We start from the raw sequence: 19,246 nt of genomic DNA, 5'->3' as shown, positions 1-19,246 counted from the left end.
TCTGGTCTGCCTTCCATAAAGGCAGTAAAAGGTCTTAATTTATTTTGAATTTGCCATGTTCTCATTCAATACACTCGCAAACTAATTACGTTTTAATTAGGTTCCAAACAAATATTTTTTTTATTTTTCTTCGGTGCAGAACATTATTATAAGATACTTTGCATCGTATTATATGCCAAAAAAATGTTTAATTTTTTTTATAGAACACTTTGAACACGCAAAAAATCATGAAAATTCGAATCGGAATACACTCCGGAGTGTATTTCGTTTCGTCAATTCGTTTTTTTCGTTATTTTTTGGGTTTTCAAAATGGTCTATAAAAAAAAGTAAACATTTTTTTGGCATATAATACGAAGCAAAGTATCTTATAATAATGTTCTGCATCGAAGAAAAAAAAAAAAAAATTTGTTTGGAACCGAATTACGATGAAAAGTTCACTGAAGTGGTTGATTGTTTAATTCATCAAGACAAAATTCGTGGGGCAAAAGTACCACAAAAGATTCTGCAGATCGAAAAACCCATCGAAATCGAAATGACCATCAACAAGACTGGGGATCAGATAAAAGGAAGTTTGTCGAAATAATCTCGGAAAATTTATTTCTCTCAATTTGGCATATCAACTTTACATTCTTATGATTGAATCAAATTTTTGATAAATTTATTAATCTCTACTCGAGCAGCCTTCAATTGCGGTAGATCGTTGTCAGCTGGTTCGTACATATTAGCACAGTGTGCAGTACCTGAAACGATCAGAAAGATTTTTTATCACTGTACCCAGCTTCTAAATTCCACTGGCAAAATTTCTGTGTTTGCAACTTTAAATATTTTTCATGTTCCAATTAGTCGGTCAACAACAGGAATAAAAAGAGGTAAACAATTGTATTTCCCCTCCCAGTGCGAGTGAGCCAGCTATATTTCGAAGTCGTTAAAGCGAGTGGGAACGTTTCAAGAGACTGAGTTTTAAACCCAGATTGTAGTCTGGGATATGCTAACTCATGTCACTAATGTCTATTGACATCACCGTTGCCCGAAAATGAGCTTCTTTACTTAAGTATTGTTTTACACTCAACAAAAAGTGCTCCGTGAGAGAGCGGTGTTAAGGAATCTCGCGGCGCGAGATTCCTAGCAACCGAGAGAGCCGCGAGAGAACAAGCTATCAAGTAAACAAAGCAAAAATTAAAAAAAAAAACAATTTTGCCTCTCAGACGGAGTGCTTTTTTGGTAAGTGGAAATCAGGCATTAGAAAGGAGGACTCATTTCGATCATAAAGTTTATGTCTCGGTGTAGAACACAAGGACAGTGATGCTGAATACCATGGAAGCTAAAATTATTTTTTTAAATCGAAACCTAGATTTTTCATACTTCTGAACCAACGAGCCTGTACCCGGAACCGTTATTCCCTTTTTAGAAAATCTGAAACGAGGTCTGAACAAGATGTACGGGTCGCTACGTACGGAGTAAGAGTTAGCGTGACCGCGTGACCGATGGAGCTATTTCTCGTTTTCTATTCTAGATTCTCTTTTGATGGTTATTTTTTGAGACCTACAGTCGAGAAACACATTTTCAGATAAATTGACACAAATTGTCAACATTAAAGATCGAGCTACTTATAACTCCAATCACTAAGAAACTCCAATTGCCAGCGGTAAAACAAGATTAAAATCTCTAAAAATCCCCAAACTCACCTTCAATGTAAATGGCTGGCATTTGATCGTTAACAGCTTTCGTCAATCCCAACGCGTGCCATGGATCGATCGACCCATGAACGTAGATTACATTTGTCGTTTCTGGATCAAGAGCTCCGTAATTTGCGTTGGATCGAAATATTGCCTTTTCGAGGAACTTGTCGTCGAATCTAAAAAGCCGAGAATTTTAGTTGGTTATCACAACGGGAAAATTCCTTCATTTCTTACTGTTTCCCGAAAAAGTCCACGCATTGCCGAACGAAAAACTCTACCGGAAATCGATCGCCAAACACCAAGTTTTTATCGTCGGAAGTTTGATAAAATCCGAATTCGGTGCACGTTTGATACGTCCATTGTCTACCACCTTCTGCAACAGTTGCTTCCCACGATGTATTCCTCATTTCATCGAGCATTTTATCGTATTTGTAGTCCAAGCACTTCTCCTTTGATTGGATCAATAGAAGACTGTTAACTTCGGCTAGACGATCAACTGGGGTACCAATGGTTGAATTGACCATTATTCGACAGACCTAGTAATTTTACTGTTAATTTCAGAGTTCCTCGACAGAAGAGAAATTGCTTACGTCATTAATGTCCATGGGTTTAGTTTTCGTACTCCTGTTATCGTCACTGTATTGAACCACTCCGGCGAAATTACCAGCCAACGACTCAAACAAATTGGAAATGTCCAATGGATTTTCAATTGAATTTTCGACTGGATCGCATAGTCTAAAAAAGGATGTTCAAATCGTAGTTTAAAGTTCCGTTGTAGCGTTGGTAATGGACATGATCTGTTGACTCACTTGAACTTGTCATTAAGACCGATCATTCCAACTCTATGCTTGAGAAGAATTTCCACCTGTTGTATGGATTTTTGAACAGCCGTTACACAATCGCCAGAATAACTACCCAGTGAATCCTTGACAACCTCAAAATATTCTGCAACGGAGAAACACTAAAGTAAGCCCCACCCTAAAACGACGATACGCCTCTACGATTTTTCACCTTTAAAATCAGCTTTAGCTAGAAGAGGTCCACTGGAACTGATGGAACCATGAACTAGGTACGGATATTTCAAGCGAAGCCAGGCAGCCAACGATCCTGGATACGATCCACCGAATGCTATCCATTTCGTATCACGATTCAAGTTGAATTTCTCATTCATGGCTATGATGAAATAGGCAAGGTCGGCCAATGCCTGTTCGGATGACAAGTACACAAGATTTTCGGTTGACAAATCTCTGAAAAATGTAATGAATGAATCACCGCAACCACTGGTACATACATCGGATTGACTCACTCTGTCGGATGACTCTTTCCATAAAACCGATGCTCCAGTTGAAAACAGAGTGCTTTGTGCTCCTTAGCATACCGTACCCACGCTCCCTTTACCATCCAGTCAGCTGTTGCTGCTCCTTCGCCGCCAATCATCAAAAAGACTGGTCCTCCCGGCTGATAGTACTCATTATTCGTGTAGAAACGCTGTTTCCACGTCGCCGTATTTGTCGGATTGAAATGGTCTAACAATTGTTCGAACCACTCTTCCGGTGGTAGATTTCCAATCTCAGCACTTAGCCCATTATGACCAAATGCACCTCCTAGATTGCCGCCGGTACGGCGCCCTTTCCAGAATTGACGCCATCCGAACGATGTGTGGATGACCGATAATAGAATGACACAGTTCAAGCAAAATTTCAAACGCATTTTGATCGACTGAAACTAATCGAATGTGAAGTTGTTGATTGACCCGACGATGAGTGAAAAATGTCTTTCTTGACTAAATTAAGATTATCACCACACCACACAATAACAACAGAGCAATAGATAAACGAAGAATGTTTCGTAAAGAGAACGAAATAATCGAATAACAAGCGGAACGATCAGCTGACGGAGAGAAAGTCAAAAATTGAGAGCGAATATAGTAGTAGTAGTAGAGTAGGTTGTGTAGTTGATACATATGAACACGGTACACGGAAAAAACACAAAATGTCGATGTACGTTTGAGTCGATCACGTTTTACGTGTGGGTCGCAAATGCTACGTCTCGTACGTAGTATGTACATCAAAGTCGTAAAATTCTACGTCTATATCGTACAATAAACGGCTGAGTGAACCATTGGTTTTATCCTCACTCAACTACAATGTACAAAACCAATGGTTCACTCAGTCGTTTATTGTACGATTTAGACGTAAAATTTCACGACTTCGATGTACATACTACGTACGAGACGTAGCATTTGCGACCCACACGTAAAACGTGATCGACTCAAACGTACATTGACATTTTCCGTTTTTTCCGTATATAATACATCAACGAAAATTGCAGACACAGACAACGAATGTATGCACATCAAATGATTCGTTAAAAGGATCAATTAAGATTTGGGTCAGAACGTCGAAACGCATAGTAAAGGGTATGGATAAAGGTGGGGACATTTCTGATTATATAAAACATTGGTCTAGTGAACTTTTTTAAGAACTCCCTCCTTTAAGACAAACGCAATTCAAGCAAGAGTGCTTCTAATGACAGGTGTCAAATAGACAACTGTTTCCTGTGAAAAGTTTTTCCAATAATAGATCATTGTCAATGTCGTTTGAGCTGTCAAATAAGTTGTCAATTTCACAAAGCTAACCTCAAATCGAACAAAAAAAGGATTGGATGGTGAGACGCCACACAAATTTTCATACATTTCAAGGGGCGGCTCTATGAACGAAACATCTTTTGAGGCTAGCTTTGTGAAATTGACAACTCTATTTTTACCGTATCTTTTCCAAGGTAAATATAGTGAGGAGGTAATGCCGTATACAACCGAATCAGATGTGCAGTGGCACGAAAGTTTGCTATAAACGCCATCTCTCCCTGTCTTTAAAATAACAAAATTGCTTCGAAACCTGGACCATCTGTTTTGTGATAGGCACAACATTTTATGAAACACAAGTAAATCTTAGTCAACCATTTTAAAAAAAGATGTCAGTGGCAACGAACTATTGTGCTAGGCCGCGCGCCTGAATGTCATTACCTACGCCCATATATTTACCTTGCTCTTTTCTTAGAATGTTAACGCTTGTAGCACACTACTTTCATAATTTCATCATTCGGTTATTATAGTACCACTAGCTCCTGCTTTTATTATCGTCGTCCATGTGATAGACTCTATGACTATCTTAAAAAGGTTAGTTCATGTTCTCGGTGACCATTTTAAGCTGAGGATGTAATAGATTTGTAACATCACTTCGAGCTTTGTATCTCATCTTTTGTACTAATGGGTATAAAAACAGACATTTCTTTCAATCGTTGATTGAATATCATGAGTAGATCAAACATTGCATTATACAGGACGTTTGGGATCACTAAAAATACCCCCAGCTGAAGTGCTTATAGATGAATTGCTAAAATATAATGAAAGACAATAAAAGAAGGGAAACAAACTGGACTTTTGTTCTTCCATATCCACTAATGGTTCACATTAAAAGTTATTTTAATAAAGACGACAGAGTTCTTTCTACCTTAGGATGCAGTGGTGGTCGAAGATAGCGTGATTTACCCATCATCAGTTGTTTCCGCTGATCCCTTCCCCAGACAGTGACAGCAAAACTTTCGATCTAACAAGCGTTTAAAAGTTTACTCAACTCAGGACGTCGAAAACAGAAAAAAAAATTATCGCGTGTTCGTCCTAACTTTTTTCTCATTACTCATTAGCATGCCAAGTTTCAAGTCTTTAGGACTTTCCATCTGGGCTCCTACCAACAAACAAACATTAAACTTTATATCCATTCATTCATCTGCTTTAATAAAGTTTGTGGAGACCTTGAATGACTCCGTAAGCGAGACATTATTTAAAAACTATTCTACCACGGCAGCGTAACGTTAACCAGGCTGTTTTTTACTTTACTATGTCTCTGTCGTGATAATACTCATTACAGAAGTTAAAATTAAATGAGAATCTCGATCACTATGTCAACCGGTTGTTGAACTTAACACAGCTTAACTCGATCATCCGACTAGTAGGCTTGCAGTAATTTGTTTCGTAGTTTCGGTTGTCTTTCGCCAAAAATTAAAAAAAGCTGTAGGTCGGTTCCGATTTGGTTCCGGATAAGTTGCCATGCTTTCATTAAAGACACTCGCAAATCAGTTGCCTTCGCAAGCTTTTAAGCGAGATTTAGGCGAGATTCGAAAAAGATTCAGGTCGGTGTACAAAATTCCAGAAATTCCAAAGGATTGGAAGAAGAAAGGATCATCAAAGGCGCCACCAAAACCCAAACCAATCGAAAAACCCATCGAAATCAAAATGACCATCAACAAGACTGGGGATCAGATAAAAGGAACTTTGTCGAAATAATCTCGGAAAATTTATTTCTCTCAATTTGGCATATCCGCTTTACATTCTTATGATTGAATCAAATTTTTAATAAATTTATTAATCTCAACTCGAGCAGCCTTCAATTGCGGCAGATCGTTGTCTGCTGGATCGTACATATTAGCACAGTGTGCAGTACCTGAAACGATCAGACATTCGTTATTGCTGTACACAGTCGTATAAATCGCTTCTAAATTCTACTGGCGAATTTCTGGATCGTTTTTAAGTTTAGGATTTGCGGGAATGGGTTGAGTTGAAACGAAATAAAAGGGATGGGAATCTTGTTTTTCATCAGGTAAAGGTCACTTCTTCGGTCAAGTTGAATATTCTAGGCCCATAGATACTGTTCAGAGCAAAAAATTCTAAAAATCACCGAGCTCACCATTTATGTAAATAACTGGCATTTGGGAGTTAACAGCTTTTGTCAATCCCAGCGCATGCCACGGATCAATAGAACCATGAATGTAGATTACATTTGTCGTTTCTGCATCCAGAGCTCCGTAATTTGTGTTGCATCGAAATATTGCCTTGTCGAGGAACTTGCCGTCGAATCTAAAACGTCGAGAATTTTGGTTGGTTATCAAAAAACAAAAACTTCCTCAAGTGTCACAAGCGAAATTTCCTTCATTTCTTACTGTTTCCCGAAAATGTCCTTGCATTGCTCAATGAAAAACTCTAATGGAAATCGATTGCCAAACAGCAAACTTTTATCACCGGAAGTTTGATAAAATCCGAATTCTGTGCACGTTTGATATGTCCATTGTCTGTCGCCGAGATATGCAGCATCTCCTTCCCACGACGTATTCCTCATTTCATCGAGCATTTTATCGTATTTGTACTCCAGACACGTATACCCTGATTCCATCAATAGAAGTCTGTTAACTTCGGCTAGACGATCAACTGGGGTACCAATGGTTGAATTGACCATTATTCGGCAGACCTAGCGATTTGACTGTTAAATGAGCAGTTTCTTGACAGACAAAAAAAACTCTGTACGTCGTCAATGTCCATGGGATCATTTTCAGCATTGTCATGCCTGAAGTCGTCATTGTACTGAACGACTCGGGCGAAATTACTAGCTAACGACTCGAAGAGAGTAGAAAGATCCAGTGGATTTTCAATTGAATTCTCGACTGGGTCACAAAGTCTAGAATGGTATGTGGAAGCCATAGTTAAAGTTCCGTTGTAGTGTAGGGATTGAAAATGATCTGCTGACTTACTCGAACTTATCATTGAGACTGGTCCTTCCAATTCTGTGCTTAAGAAGAATTTCCACCTGCTGTATGGATTTTCGAACAGCCGTTACACAATCGTCAGAATGACTACCCAGAGAATCCTTCACAACCTCAAAATATTCTGCAACAGAGAAACAGTAAAGTAAGCCGTGTCCTTAATCAATAAAAGGGTGATCCATTTCTATGATGTTTCACCTTTAAAATCAGCTTTAGCTTGAAGAGGTCCACTTGAACTGATGGAGCCATGAACTAGGTGCGGGTATTTCAAACGAAGCCATGCAGCTAACGATCCTGGATACGATCCACCAAATGCTATCCATTTCGTATCATGATTCAAGTTGAATTTCTTTTTCATGGCTATGATGAAATAGGCAAGGTCGGCCAATGCCTGTTCGGATGACAGGTACACAAGATTTTCGGTGGACAAATCTCTAAGAAATGAGATGGCGTTCGAAATGAATGAATAACCTAACACAGTACATCTGATTGACTCACTCTGTCGGTTGACTGAGTCCATAAAAACGATGTTCCAGTAGAAAACAGAGTGCTTTGTGTTCCTTAGCATAAGGCACCCATGCTCCGTCAGTCATCCAGTCACTTGTTGCCGCTCCTTCGCCGCCAATCATCAAAAAGACAGGTCCTTCCGGCTTGTAGTACGCATTATTTGTATAGAAACGCTGTTTCCACGTCGCCGTATTTGTCGTATTAAAATGGTCTAGCAATTGGTCAAACCACTCTGTGATTGGTGCAAACCAAAACCTTGGCACATTACCAGCAGTCGCTACACGGACATTGCCGCCGGTACGGCGACCTTTCCAGAATTGACGCCATCCGAACGACGTTTGCATGACCGATAATAGAATGACACAGTTCAAGCAAAATTTCAAACGCATGACGTCGTCTTCGGCTCGGATACAAACTCTACACTTGTCGAAATTACCCGTTACGAAGCTTGTAGCTCAAAAACACATTCGTGAGTTCGCTTTCAAAATTGTGTCCTTGTGTAATGAATTACTTTCACAGCATCCAACTGAGTCTACTATTCTCAAGATTATCACCACACACCACAATAAAAACAACAAAAAGAATTTTCGTAAAGAAAACGAAATAATGGAATACTAGCGGGATGATTAGTTGAATGACGTTTTTCTTTTTCGTAAAGTCAATGACCTGACCTACCATCAGGGGTTGTAATAATAGAAAATACGATAGCTCAAATTCAAAAAGTTTTTCCACTACTTGTGATTAGTTTTACTAGTAGCTTAGGTCTCTACCTTTACACAACTAACTATTTCAGTGGTTCTTGCAACACAATGCCGATTTTAATTTCACATCTATTTTCGATGCTATATCTCCAAAAAATGTTGCTTCAGACATACTCTTAAGTTATTCAATTGGTAATTAAATGTGCAAAGAGTCAATTGGAGTTAATTTTTCATACTCTCCGTTGCGCTCACACTATTGTAGTCAAATTGTCTGATAGCACATTCGATTTCTTAATAGGTATTTATAGCCACCAAGTGATACCCTCTTGAGGCTATTGTACCGAGAGATAAATGTTTTTTTAGGAACTAGAAGTGTAGATCTAGGCCGTAGGCTGAGTCACTCGGCCCGAGTGTGACAATTTACATTTAGCTTGGGAATTTCATATTTGTCTCTAAACGTTTTCATTGCCTACGAGGGTTGTAAGCAAAATGATGGTCCAGAAATAATTTAAAACATAAATGCGTTACTGGGGAAATAAATAAAAGGAAGAGACTATTGGCACCGGGTGCCAATAGTCTCTTTATAACACTGTGGCTAATGACGCCGGGTGTCAATAGTCTCTTTATTATACTAATGCTAATCGCACCCGGTGCCATTAGCCACAGTGTTATAAAGAGACTATTGGCACCCGGTGCCATTAGTCACAGAATAATAAAGAGACTATTGGCACCCGGAAAAATTAAAATTTGAATAAAAAATCCGGATATTTTGAAAATTAAACTTGTTTTGTACACAATCCTAAAGAATAAGGGATGTGACCCACCCCTAACTAAAGGTGTTATTATAAAGCTCATGAAAAGTAGTTGCTTTCGCACTAATTTATTTTACCGGAAACGGACACACATTTAAAGCAAAACGTTTCCGCTAAAACGTAATTTTTAAGATTACCGCCGTCATTTTATTTCTACTGGGTCATCTCTTCTGCAACTCACGTCCCACCAAACGACAACATTGTTGTTTGTTTACATGATTGGTCATAAATTTGTTTTCATAATTTTGGTTGCTTCGACGAATATTTTAAGTCAACCGATAAGTGAACTGTTAAAAACAACACAAGAAGCACATTTCCTCACAAAATCTGAATTAAATCACACCGAAATCACCGAAATTATGACATTTTCACAACAAACACTAAATTTTTGTGTTGGCGATTTGACGTTTGAAAAACTATAATCATGTTCCGATGAACGACTTTTACGATGATTTTCTTCGTTAAACCATATTTGACTAAGTTCAAGGTGGATGTGATTTGGGTGTGAAATTGAGTGGGAAGTGCTATTTTCATAGATTTTCTTTTTGTAAAATCTTTTAAATGAGACAATATTTTGAGGATGCCCGATGTACGAGTTTCTTATTTTTCGTATTTCTATTGATATTTGACAAGAAATCGCGAATAAAATCGATAAGTCCCTCCCTTATTCATCTTTTTACTAAATGTAACGTAAAGGTATCGAACAATAGGATAAATTCCCTAAGATCGAACAAACTACCTTTACGTTACATTTCGTAAAAGGATGAATTCCTCAGGATCGAGCAATCCGCCTTTACGTTAAATTTCGTATAAGGACGAATTCCCTAAGATCGAGCAAACTCCCTTTACGTTATATTTCGTAAAAGGATGAATTCCTTAGGATCAAAAAATCCACCTTCACATTTTCCAGAAGGATGAATTCCCTAAAATCGAACAAACTCCTTTTACGTTACATTTCGTAAATGGATGAATTCCTCAGGATCGAGCAATCCGCCTTTACGTTAAATTTCGTATAAGGACGAATTCCCTAAGATCGAGCAAAATCCCTTTACGTTATGTTTCTTAAAAGGATGAATTGATTTTTTTTTCATTCACTTCTTTATTTTCAAATAAAATCTTAAGGATCGAACAATCCGCCTTTACCTTACATTTCGTAGAAGAATGAATTCTCTAGTATTCTACAAGACGCATTTGCGTTATATTTCGTAAAAGGGATTAATTCCCTAGTATCGAACAACCCGTCTTTACGTTATATTTCGTAAAAGGACGAATTCCCTATGATCGAACGAACTACGTTACATTTCGTAAAAAGATGGATTCCCTAGGATTGTGTACAAAACCAGTCTAATTTTCAAAATATCCAGATTTTTTATTTAATTTTAATTTTTCCGGGTGCCAATAGTCTCTTTATAATACTGTGGCTAATGGCACCGGGTGCGATTAGCATTAGTATAATAAAGAGACTATTGGCACCTGGTGCCATTAGCCACTGTATATTAAAAAGACTATTGGCACCCGGTGCCATTAGCCACAGTATAATAAAGAGACTATTGGCACCCGGTGCCATTAGCCACATTATTATAAAGAGACTATTGGTACCCGGTGCCAATAGCATATTCGTAAATAAAACTCCTTTATTGATTCCACCTGTGAACCTTTAATTTATTTATCAAATAAAATAAAAAATTTTATGTCGAATGTATCTTCCATCTTCAGCAACACATTTATATAAATGCGTCGTTTGGCATTGTTTGAGACAAAAGATCATCAGCCGCTGAAATTGTTGTAATCGACCAATGGTACAAAACTTTATTTTACCTGGAAAACAAACTAATTCCAGGGGTGACGTTATCTAATATGCAGAACAAACACCAAAACAAACAAACAGAGCATAATTACTATTCCATTTCCCATGGATCGTGTGAAGCGAAAGTGGAGATAAAATGCTGTTTTGATCTCTGGATACAGTGGCGGTCAGAGGTTAGTGTGGTCTAACCATCTTCAGTCTTGTCGACCATTGGTCGATTACAAAACTGGAATTAGTATGTTTTCCAGGTAAAATAAAGTTTTGTACCATTGGTCGATTACAAAAATATTTTTTTATAAAATTTGTTTTTTTTACGGTATTTTGCGAGTAGCTTTATTAGCACGACAGAGTAAAGTTAACCAGGCAGGAGCGCTTGTTTGACTAGGGACCTGAATAATCTAGTAGCCCTATATTTTTTGCGAACAAAATTTTTCAATTTATGTCAGTGTTCATTTGAGTTCATTTTCATCCAGTGTATTAGGTTGAGATCGAGAGGGCCGAAGACCAGTTTATTATAACTTGCCTTGGGGTACTTGTCAAAATATCTCTTTCTCTTTCATCATAACACTCTATACACGGTTTATACTTTCATTGAACAATACTACATTTGACAGCTGTCACTAAGATCATGCCTGTAGTGCGTTGATTTCATACAAAATAGTAGTCTATTTAACAACTGTCCATGATTAAATTTGCTTGAAGTGCGTTGATCAATCATATAATTGATACTCTAGCTCCAAGCATTAACACACATATGTCTTTTTCATATGTTTTCTTAGACTGAAAGGTATTTTTAACTCAACACAAAAAAGACTTGACTCTTGCCTGAACGAAAAAAGCGATGATGATCTGATTAGACATTAAATACATTACCTTATACCTCACATCTATCTATGATAGATAAATCGTTCCAATTAGGGGACAATGATTGTTCCCTATCGGTTTCACCAGTTCACATGTTGACAATATAGCGGAGCTGAGTTTCGATCATATTACTCTTTACCAAAACGTAAAATATTCGGAATTTTTTCATTGTTGCTGTATGACCAATGACCATGTACGTCTCATTTAATATTCTATTGTGAGACAAGCTGTTGCGATGTTGTAATGCTTAAATTTGGTTATCTCGATGTATGATGGTAATGTGTTTACGTTCTTCATACTCTTCTACTTGCCCTACCACAGTTGTTTTGATCATTTAATACTCTTTCCATTGCACATTATACATTTGGGAGAACATGGCAAAGCTATCGAATATTAGTTTAGAGAGAAAACGAATTCGAATTCTCTTCGATGCTCTACTCATCATTGAATCAATCCATTAGATCACCTTGATCACCATCTTAAGACGTCATATAAGTGAACTTTACCTTTTTCGTTAACATTATTTTCTCCAAAACAGTTCGTTGTTCAACTTTAAGACTCTACGATAAGGGCTGCTGAAAAAGACAGGAGTTGCAGATGATGGTAAGTAAATGGTGTCGAATTTTTCGGTTATTGTTATTGTCCATGGTAGAGACCAACAGTGTGTAAACAAGCAATCCATAAAGAAACAAGTTTTCTACTGTGTTCATGATTGGATGACAACATCAAACAAACACACAAAAACTGAAAACAGTGAAAATAATTTTCTTTTTGATAAATTTCAAAATAATTCGCGCTCCTTGTGCTCCCAGTGCTCTCCCGATGTTTTAAATAAAACATCGTTGGTGCGAAAATTGTGTTTTTTCGTCTTCAGTGTTATTGCCTAACAGGGAGAGTACGATGGAGAGTATGTGCGAAGGTTTTAGTCCAGTCGTATTATTCACTTAAGTGATGAATGCGATAGAGACGATATGCAGACATTTAAACATTTGCATACGTTGACCACTGAACGTGTTACGTGCCAACAGCAAGTAATTTTTCATGCTTAAGAAGCAAGCATGAAAAACCTAATACGTCACGCGAAAATGAAATGTCCTTGTGACGTAAATAACTATTGTCGTCAGACTTGCATTCCGAGTCGGTTAACACTGCTTTATCTACTGCAAGTTGAAAATATTCATATTTTTTGGCAACAATCTAATTAGCAAACGCTTCGATCGTATCGGCAAACTCATATCTAGTGCGCAAAACAACCCCGTTTACTAAATAGTCAGCAAAATTGCTATTGGTTCTACCACAGGACTACTCCTAGCAAGAACACTTAATTGACAAGTGTCAAAGTTTGGGGCTTCAGTGATAAGAGCTACCGCACGATCCTTTGTATTGGTGCCTACTGTGATTTTATCAGCCTCCGAATATTTTTTATGTTCATGCTAGTATCAGGGCTGTGGTTCTACTCGTTACTGATTCTAAAATTTATTTACATTTTTTTTTGCTTTCCAGGATACGTCCAAAATTCAATCATGTAATCCGTAAGTAAAATTAGACGATTTTAGATGGTTATGTAACTTCTTTGGTCGTGCCATAGCACTGCTCCTAGCATTAATATGGAAAAAAAATTGGAGGCTGGGGCCAGAACAGGTTTTGCATCACTTTCATTGAGATAGGAGTTAAAACACACAAAACACAGGGAAGTGTAGGCGCAAACATGTAAAAACAAATTGCAGGCTTTTTGACGTCCAACTTACGAGGGTTAATGCTAGGAGCAGTACTATGCTCATGCTGGTAATGTTGTTCTTTAATTGTTTCTCCTTTCGTTCTTAGAATGCAAATTTTCGTTAAAACCTTAACTGGCAAGACCATCGCTGTGATGATTCAACAATCTGACAACATTGAGGGATTGAAAGCCAAGATCCAAGACATTGAATCGATACCACCACATCAGCAGCGTTTAATTTTCGCTGGTAAACAGTTGGAAGACGAACGCATTTTATCTGATTACGACATTCAGAAAGAATCAACCATTCACTTGGTGCTGCGTCTCTGCGGTGGCATGAAAATATTCGTAAACAATTTGGGTTCGGATATCTGTTTGGACGTCGATCCGTCAGATACAGTATGGGACGTAAAATGTAAACTTAAAAGCAAGCAAGGAATTCGTCCATCGCAGCAACAATTGATGTACCAGAATGATTGTTTGGATGACAATCGTCTTTTATCGGATTACAATGTGCATGAAAAAGCAAAATTAGATTTTGTACTGAACGTTCCGTCCAGTGAAAAAGCGCACGAAGCCCTTTTCGCATTAACCGATTTCGTTGACTCGCACTCCTTCTGTAAAGAACACGTAGCCAATATACTGAAAGCGAATGAGAAATTAAAAGAAGCGGAAATGAAAATGAAAAAGCTGTTGGAGCAGAGTACGAAAGAAAACTTAGACGCGAAACATAAAATCAAAAATCTGGAATCCAAAATGAAGTCGCAACAGATCGAAATAAACGAAGTGCGAGCGAGGAATCGTAATTTGACGGAGAAATCGACAAAACCTTCCAAGTTCGAGAGAATCAATCAACTTTTACTGGGGAAGAATAAGAAATCTAAAAAGGAATTTGATGAGTGACATTTCCGAGGACGTTTTGCTTAAAACATTGTAAGAATTGTAACATACCTTTAGCAATAAAAAATGTAAAATTTTCCCTTGTATTTCACTGAAATTTGAACGACGACTAAGTGAAGAAATAGCGAGTCCCTCAAGTTTATAGTCTAGTTTCTTCTCGAAGTTATCGTTTCTTCAAGTAGTGCCTTGATCTCCTATACATTTCGTGAAAGGATAAATCTCCCGAGGGGTGAAAGACACAATAAATTTCTCAGAAAAATTTGACAGTGAGACATTTGAGATGTCGTTCACTGTAGAGAATAAAATGCAATGAGTCACATCCAATCACCTTTTATATTGCATATGCACATGTACCACTTTACTGAATGATATTGGAACCACAAAGCAAACATTACTCGAAAAACTCGGATAATATATCACTTCAGAGTAAAACCAGGCAGAGACAGTTAATATTTTGAATGTCATATAAGGGACCTAATACCCCGTATGAAAATGAGCTCAAATGAATACTGGCTACTGGCTGCTAGATTCTAGATGGATGCTACTAGATAATTCAGGTCCCTGGTCAAATCAAGCGCTCCTGCCTGGTTTTGCTCTACCACCGTGATAATATCAATATTGTGCAGTAACCCTTCATAGCTCTTTGAAACGATGAACGAGTCGTTGGGATTTAAATTCGGAAAAGCTCCGAAAAATTCTTTCGTTTTTTCTCCGAATTTTTTGGACTAAAAATTAGTAAGTAAGCCCTAAATTAGCACTGTCATTTATGTTTGTTTTCCAGATTCCCTGGATCAGTGATAACAATAGGAATTTAGAGTTCTTTAGTAAAATGTCCTTTAGAGTTTTACTGGAGATTGTTTCAACATCACATTGTAAACTAACCTGTCACATACGGATATTCATCTGTTATCGATAACGACGACAAAAATAATGACAATAAGCTCTGGGTGATATGGTCCTTCATTTAGTACATGTTGCAAAAATGAAGTACCAGATTTGAAATCTACAGATTTAAAATACTTCGATCGATGGAAGTAATAGACCCGATAATTATACTAGTCATATACTTGCCATCTGTAACAGACTAAAGCCAATCAATGCAATTCGGTCGTTCGGTAATTGGACTAAATCGAACAATTTTTATCTACTTTCATCAATTAAAGTGTCCTTAAACAGCAGCCTCAGTGTTGAAACGAAAAGGTTTTGTTTGTAGCTTTTCTCTCTCAATATTTATTCAAATCACTATACTAATTAACGCCGTAAGTCCGCTGAAAATTCAAAAAAATCATGATTATATTCTCATTATCAGAGCTGAAAACACACGAGCATCAAAAACGTGTTTCGCTTAAAATTTTCTTTGTTATAGTTTCGTTAAGTATCAAAGAACAAAGAAAGTTTTGGTCGAAACACGTTTTCGATGCCTCGTGTGTTTTGTGCCTCATTTTGTGAGGTATGCAAGACTATACCGACTGTAACTGACTTTCAAATCACGATACTCACAGATCGATCATTTTAAGTTTAATTTTCTTTATTTGGAAAATTTGGATTATCTGATTACTATGCGGTGATTATTTAGGAGTAGTCGTCAAGGTGGCTGGTACTTTCTGAAGAAATTTCCCTTTAAAAAATGGTCAATTAGTTTAGAACATTCAGACAAGTTACTTTTAAACGGTGCAGTGAAATTTCAGCATGAATGTACTTCAGCGGGTTTTTAGCTGATCGGATCATGCAATCAGTATGAGTCAGAAGAAAATAATTTTCTTTCAGCTAGTAATTATGAATTATGATGAAGGAAAACGTGTTTCGATGGATTTGGGCTATTTTCAACATGAAAGAGGTGTTCCAAGGTTGGTTCCTAAATTTTGGGATGACAGATGATTCCTCTGGCACTTACTAACTTCCATCGGATTTTTTAGTTGATTTGATTTGTCGACATGCCACGTGAGATGCTTACAAAACTAGTGACCCTTACCTTAAAACTTCCAAAAGAACTGATATCCAAAATACCCTGAGGGTAAAAGTGACGCAGGTCCTTGTATCTATTTACAAAATAACTGATATCGCTGATGAGGGTGAGGCATTTTCCGCCTGTACGCAAAAGTTTTATCAACGAAAAATTGACCCAAAAAATTAAAGAAAGAAAATTTTACAAAAAAAATTGCGTCACAAGTGGCAGGTGATTTAGGACATATTTTTCCATATTTTAACTACTTTCCTAACAGTAGCTTCCTCAACATTTGCCACTTTGTGACGCAATTTTTTTTTTTTTTCTTTAATTTTTTGGGCTAATTTTTTGTAGATACAAATTTTGCGTCACCCTCAGCTATATCAGTTATTTTGTATTTAGACGCGTTTTTTTTTGACTGATTATACTTATTTACTGAAAAAAAGTTAGGTTTCCTGAAGAAACCACGACTTAACTTAGTCGACGCAATACATACATCAAAAGCAAGCGCTCCATGACGATTTAACGCTGTATTACCTTTTTACCTTTGTGAATTTTTTAGATCACTTTATGTCGTGAATTTGAATTTAAGTCGAGGACCAGAGATTAAATAAAATTGAAAGTTTTCTTCAATTTTTTCGTTTATTTCAGTTTTTCTCTATAATATTGATGATACACACCACAATTTATATAATTTCTCTTAAAATCTTTAATAAAAACATTATTTTATTGATAGAATTACATTTTTTTTGCTTTCTTTTTTTTTAAAGTAATTTACATTATCCTTTTTAACTTATTTCTTAGCTTTTAAAATTAAAAACAAAAGTTTTATGTGCAGATTTTCAAACATACTAAATTCATTTAACAATTTAATTATTAAACGCAAATCAATTTCTTTATTGTTTTACAATAAAACCATGAAAAGAAAAAGTAATAATAACCAAAAATCGTAAATAAAAGAAAATAATAATTGGAAAGCCATTACCACAGCATCAGCTTCGTAGCTTAAATGGGGACTGGTGTGTGAGACAACGTGTTGGAATTAAATCATTTTAGCATTCTCCAAAATAAACAAAATTGAAAAATCTTCCATTTTTTTTACTATTTTTTCGAATAGTGTAAAACTACCAAATACGAGCCACTATGGTAATACGAGCCGCCCTCTATTTACTTTTCCTTTGTTCATTTCAACGAACAAAAGAAAAGTAAATATAGGGCTCGTATTACAGTAGAGATCCGTATTTGGTAGTCTTACCCTATTTATTTCGAACGTGTAACTCGACTGATTCGTCAATAAAATCGATGATTTTTCAATAAAATTTATTTTGTTTATTCTTTCATTCAATTGTTGAGACGAAATGAATATTTTCTATTTTATTTGATTTATTTTGTCTTGCGTACATGTAAAAAATATCAGAGCCATGGCTTCATATGTGAAAAAGCATCGAAGTGGATGAATAAATTAGATTTATTCATTTTTTTTGTTTTGTTTTTCATTTTTAGTTTTTTGTAAACGTTCGTTTATAATGCTCTTTAATTTGTGAGGAAAATATTTTTTTTAATTATTTTTTTTTTTCTTAGAACTTTTTATGATTAGTAAAACGTGTGTGAGTATTAAAGTGTGTAAGTAAATGAAAGTTTAGTGTATTTTTAGTTGGTTTGTTTTTTAAAGTGTTCTTAGGTTGTTAAAATCTATTGGTGTGGGTATTTATTATTATTATCATTTTCAGGTCATAGACCGGGAGCCGATGACGGACCATCTCATTAGTTTACCTTCGGATTGCAATTTAAATTTAGGTTCAAGTAGGGATTATTCTTGAAGAAAACATTTCCTCAAATTTTCCTGAATTTTTCCGTAATTTCCAAAGTTTTCCTGTAAAGTCGGAGCATCATAATTTGATCGATTTTCATCATTTAATTCATTTTTAAATAATTGTAGTTTTCGAAGAAATCATTTCGAAAACATTACAGTATACAGCTTAGACACGTGCATTTGAACGGATTGCCCGCAGTAATACCGCGAGTAAACAGCTCTAATGCGCATGTGTAAGATTTTATACTGTAATGTTTTCGAAATGATTTCTTGAAAAACTACAATTATTTAAAAATGAAGAGAATCGATCAAATTATAATGCTTCGACTTTATTTACTCAAATTTTCAAAAATTCTCAAATGTTTTTTTCGAAAAATTAAGGAAAATATGAAGAAATCCTTCAAAATGTGGGAAAATTCAAGAAAATATGGAAACAAATTTGTGGATTTCCATGGTAGCCATGGTAGCCCTTTCAAAGTACAAAAATCGTTCAAATCAGCCTTCAAAGCCCATTTTTTTACAGATTCTTATTACTGTGCTTGTATACCAGCTGGATTGTTCAGCTGAAGTAAAATTTGATAAAATTTGACCAGCTGCGGAAAATTGAGAGAAACAGAAATTTATGGAAGTTGGATGGTTGGAAAAATTTAGTGTTTCAAGCATCGACTTCAAGAAAATTTAAAAAACACAAAAATCAAGAAAATTCACAAAAAATGAGGTTTTTTTTAAATTTTTTTTAAAACTATTTTTCGAGTTTATAGAAAATCAAAAAAAAACTGGAACATTCAGGAAAATGAGAAAAATTTTCCTAATTTTTTAAAAAAATTTCAATTTTTTCGATTTTGAGAAAATTTATGAAAAATATAGAAATTTAAGAAAATTTGGGAAAATCAAGATGTAGGCAGT

General features: G+C 36.2%; 3 protein-coding genes and 1 long non-coding RNA gene across 4 annotated transcripts; 1 reads left to right on the top strand and 3 right to left on the bottom strand.

Moving 5' to 3' along the window:
* Positions 1 to 570: 570 nt before the first annotated feature.
* On the bottom strand, positions 571 to 3,520 carry LOC119079287 (putative serine protease K12H4.7). Its single transcript, XM_037187077.1, has 7 exons — positions 2,986 to 3,520; positions 2,691 to 2,926; positions 2,489 to 2,624; positions 2,270 to 2,414; positions 1,914 to 2,215; positions 1,686 to 1,855; positions 571 to 740 (listed from the first exon to the last, which is right to left on the bottom strand). Exons 1-7 carry the CDS (start codon positions 3,387 to 3,389, stop codon positions 631 to 633), a joined length of 1,503 nt encoding a protein of 500 aa, XP_037042972.1. The 5' UTR covers positions 3,390 to 3,520; the 3' UTR covers positions 571 to 630.
* Positions 3,521 to 5,907: 2,387 nt separating this feature from the next.
* Positions 5,908 to 8,742, bottom strand: LOC119079286 (putative serine protease K12H4.7). Its single transcript, XM_037187076.1, has 7 exons — positions 7,773 to 8,742; positions 7,473 to 7,708; positions 7,263 to 7,398; positions 7,039 to 7,189; positions 6,678 to 6,982; positions 6,425 to 6,594; positions 5,908 to 6,181 (listed from the first exon to the last, which is right to left on the bottom strand). The coding sequence occupies exons 1-7, from the start codon at positions 8,168 to 8,170 to the stop codon at positions 6,072 to 6,074; spliced, it is 1,506 nt and encodes a 501-aa protein (XP_037042971.1). The 5' UTR covers positions 8,171 to 8,742; the 3' UTR covers positions 5,908 to 6,071.
* Positions 8,743 to 10,414: 1,672 nt separating this feature from the next.
* LOC119079290 lies at positions 10,415 to 10,923 on the bottom strand. The gene is made up of 3 exons (XR_005088150.1): positions 10,810 to 10,923; positions 10,589 to 10,767; positions 10,415 to 10,437 (listed from the first exon to the last, which is right to left on the bottom strand). It is a non-coding gene; the product is annotated as an uncharacterized LOC119079290 (long non-coding RNA).
* A 1,466-nt stretch (positions 10,924 to 12,389) lies between these two features.
* LOC119079289 (polyubiquitin-like) lies at positions 12,390 to 14,660 on the top strand. The gene is made up of 3 exons (XM_037187078.1): positions 12,390 to 12,568; positions 13,469 to 13,497; positions 13,790 to 14,660. The coding sequence occupies exons 1-3, from the start codon at positions 12,563 to 12,565 to the stop codon at positions 14,583 to 14,585; spliced, it is 831 nt and encodes a 276-aa protein (XP_037042973.1). The 5' UTR covers positions 12,390 to 12,562; the 3' UTR covers positions 14,586 to 14,660.
* Positions 14,661 to 19,246: the final 4,586 nt, after the last annotated feature.

The sequence above is a fragment of the Bradysia coprophila genome, unplaced genomic scaffold (assembly GCF_014529535.1).
Source record: "Bradysia coprophila strain Holo2 unplaced genomic scaffold, BU_Bcop_v1 contig_324, whole genome shotgun sequence".
Lineage (NCBI taxonomy): Eukaryota > Metazoa > Arthropoda > Insecta > Diptera > Sciaridae > Bradysia > Bradysia coprophila.
Note: the sequence above shows the minus strand (reverse complement) of the source record. Positions and strands in the feature narration are given on the sequence as shown.

Coding starts and splice junctions, on each gene's coding strand:
- LOC119079287 (XM_037187077.1), bottom strand. CDS start 3,389: ATGCGTTTGAAATTTTGCTTGAACTGTGTCATTCTATTATCGGTCATC. Junction 2,415..2,488: donor GGTCTTAATGACAAGTTCAA/GTGAGTCAACAG, acceptor ATCCTTTTTTAG/ACTATGCGATCCAGTCGAAA. Junction 2,216..2,269: donor AACCCATGGACATTAATGAC/GTAAGCAATTTC, acceptor TAAAATTACTAG/GTCTGTCGAATAATGGTCAA.
- LOC119079286 (XM_037187076.1), bottom strand. CDS start 8,170: ATGCGTTTGAAATTTTGCTTGAACTGTGTCATTCTATTATCGGTCATG. Junction 7,709..7,772: donor GGACTCAGTCAACCGACAGA/GTGAGTCAATCA, acceptor CTCATTTCTTAG/AGATTTGTCCACCGAAAATC. Junction 6,182..6,424: donor GCCAGTTATTTACATAAATG/GTGAGCTCGGTG, acceptor TGATCGTTTCAG/GTACTGCACACTGTGCTAAT.
- LOC119079289 (XM_037187078.1), top strand. Junction 13,498..13,789: donor AAAATTCAATCATGTAATCC/GTAAGTAAAATT, acceptor TTTCGTTCTTAG/AATGCAAATTTTCGTTAAAA.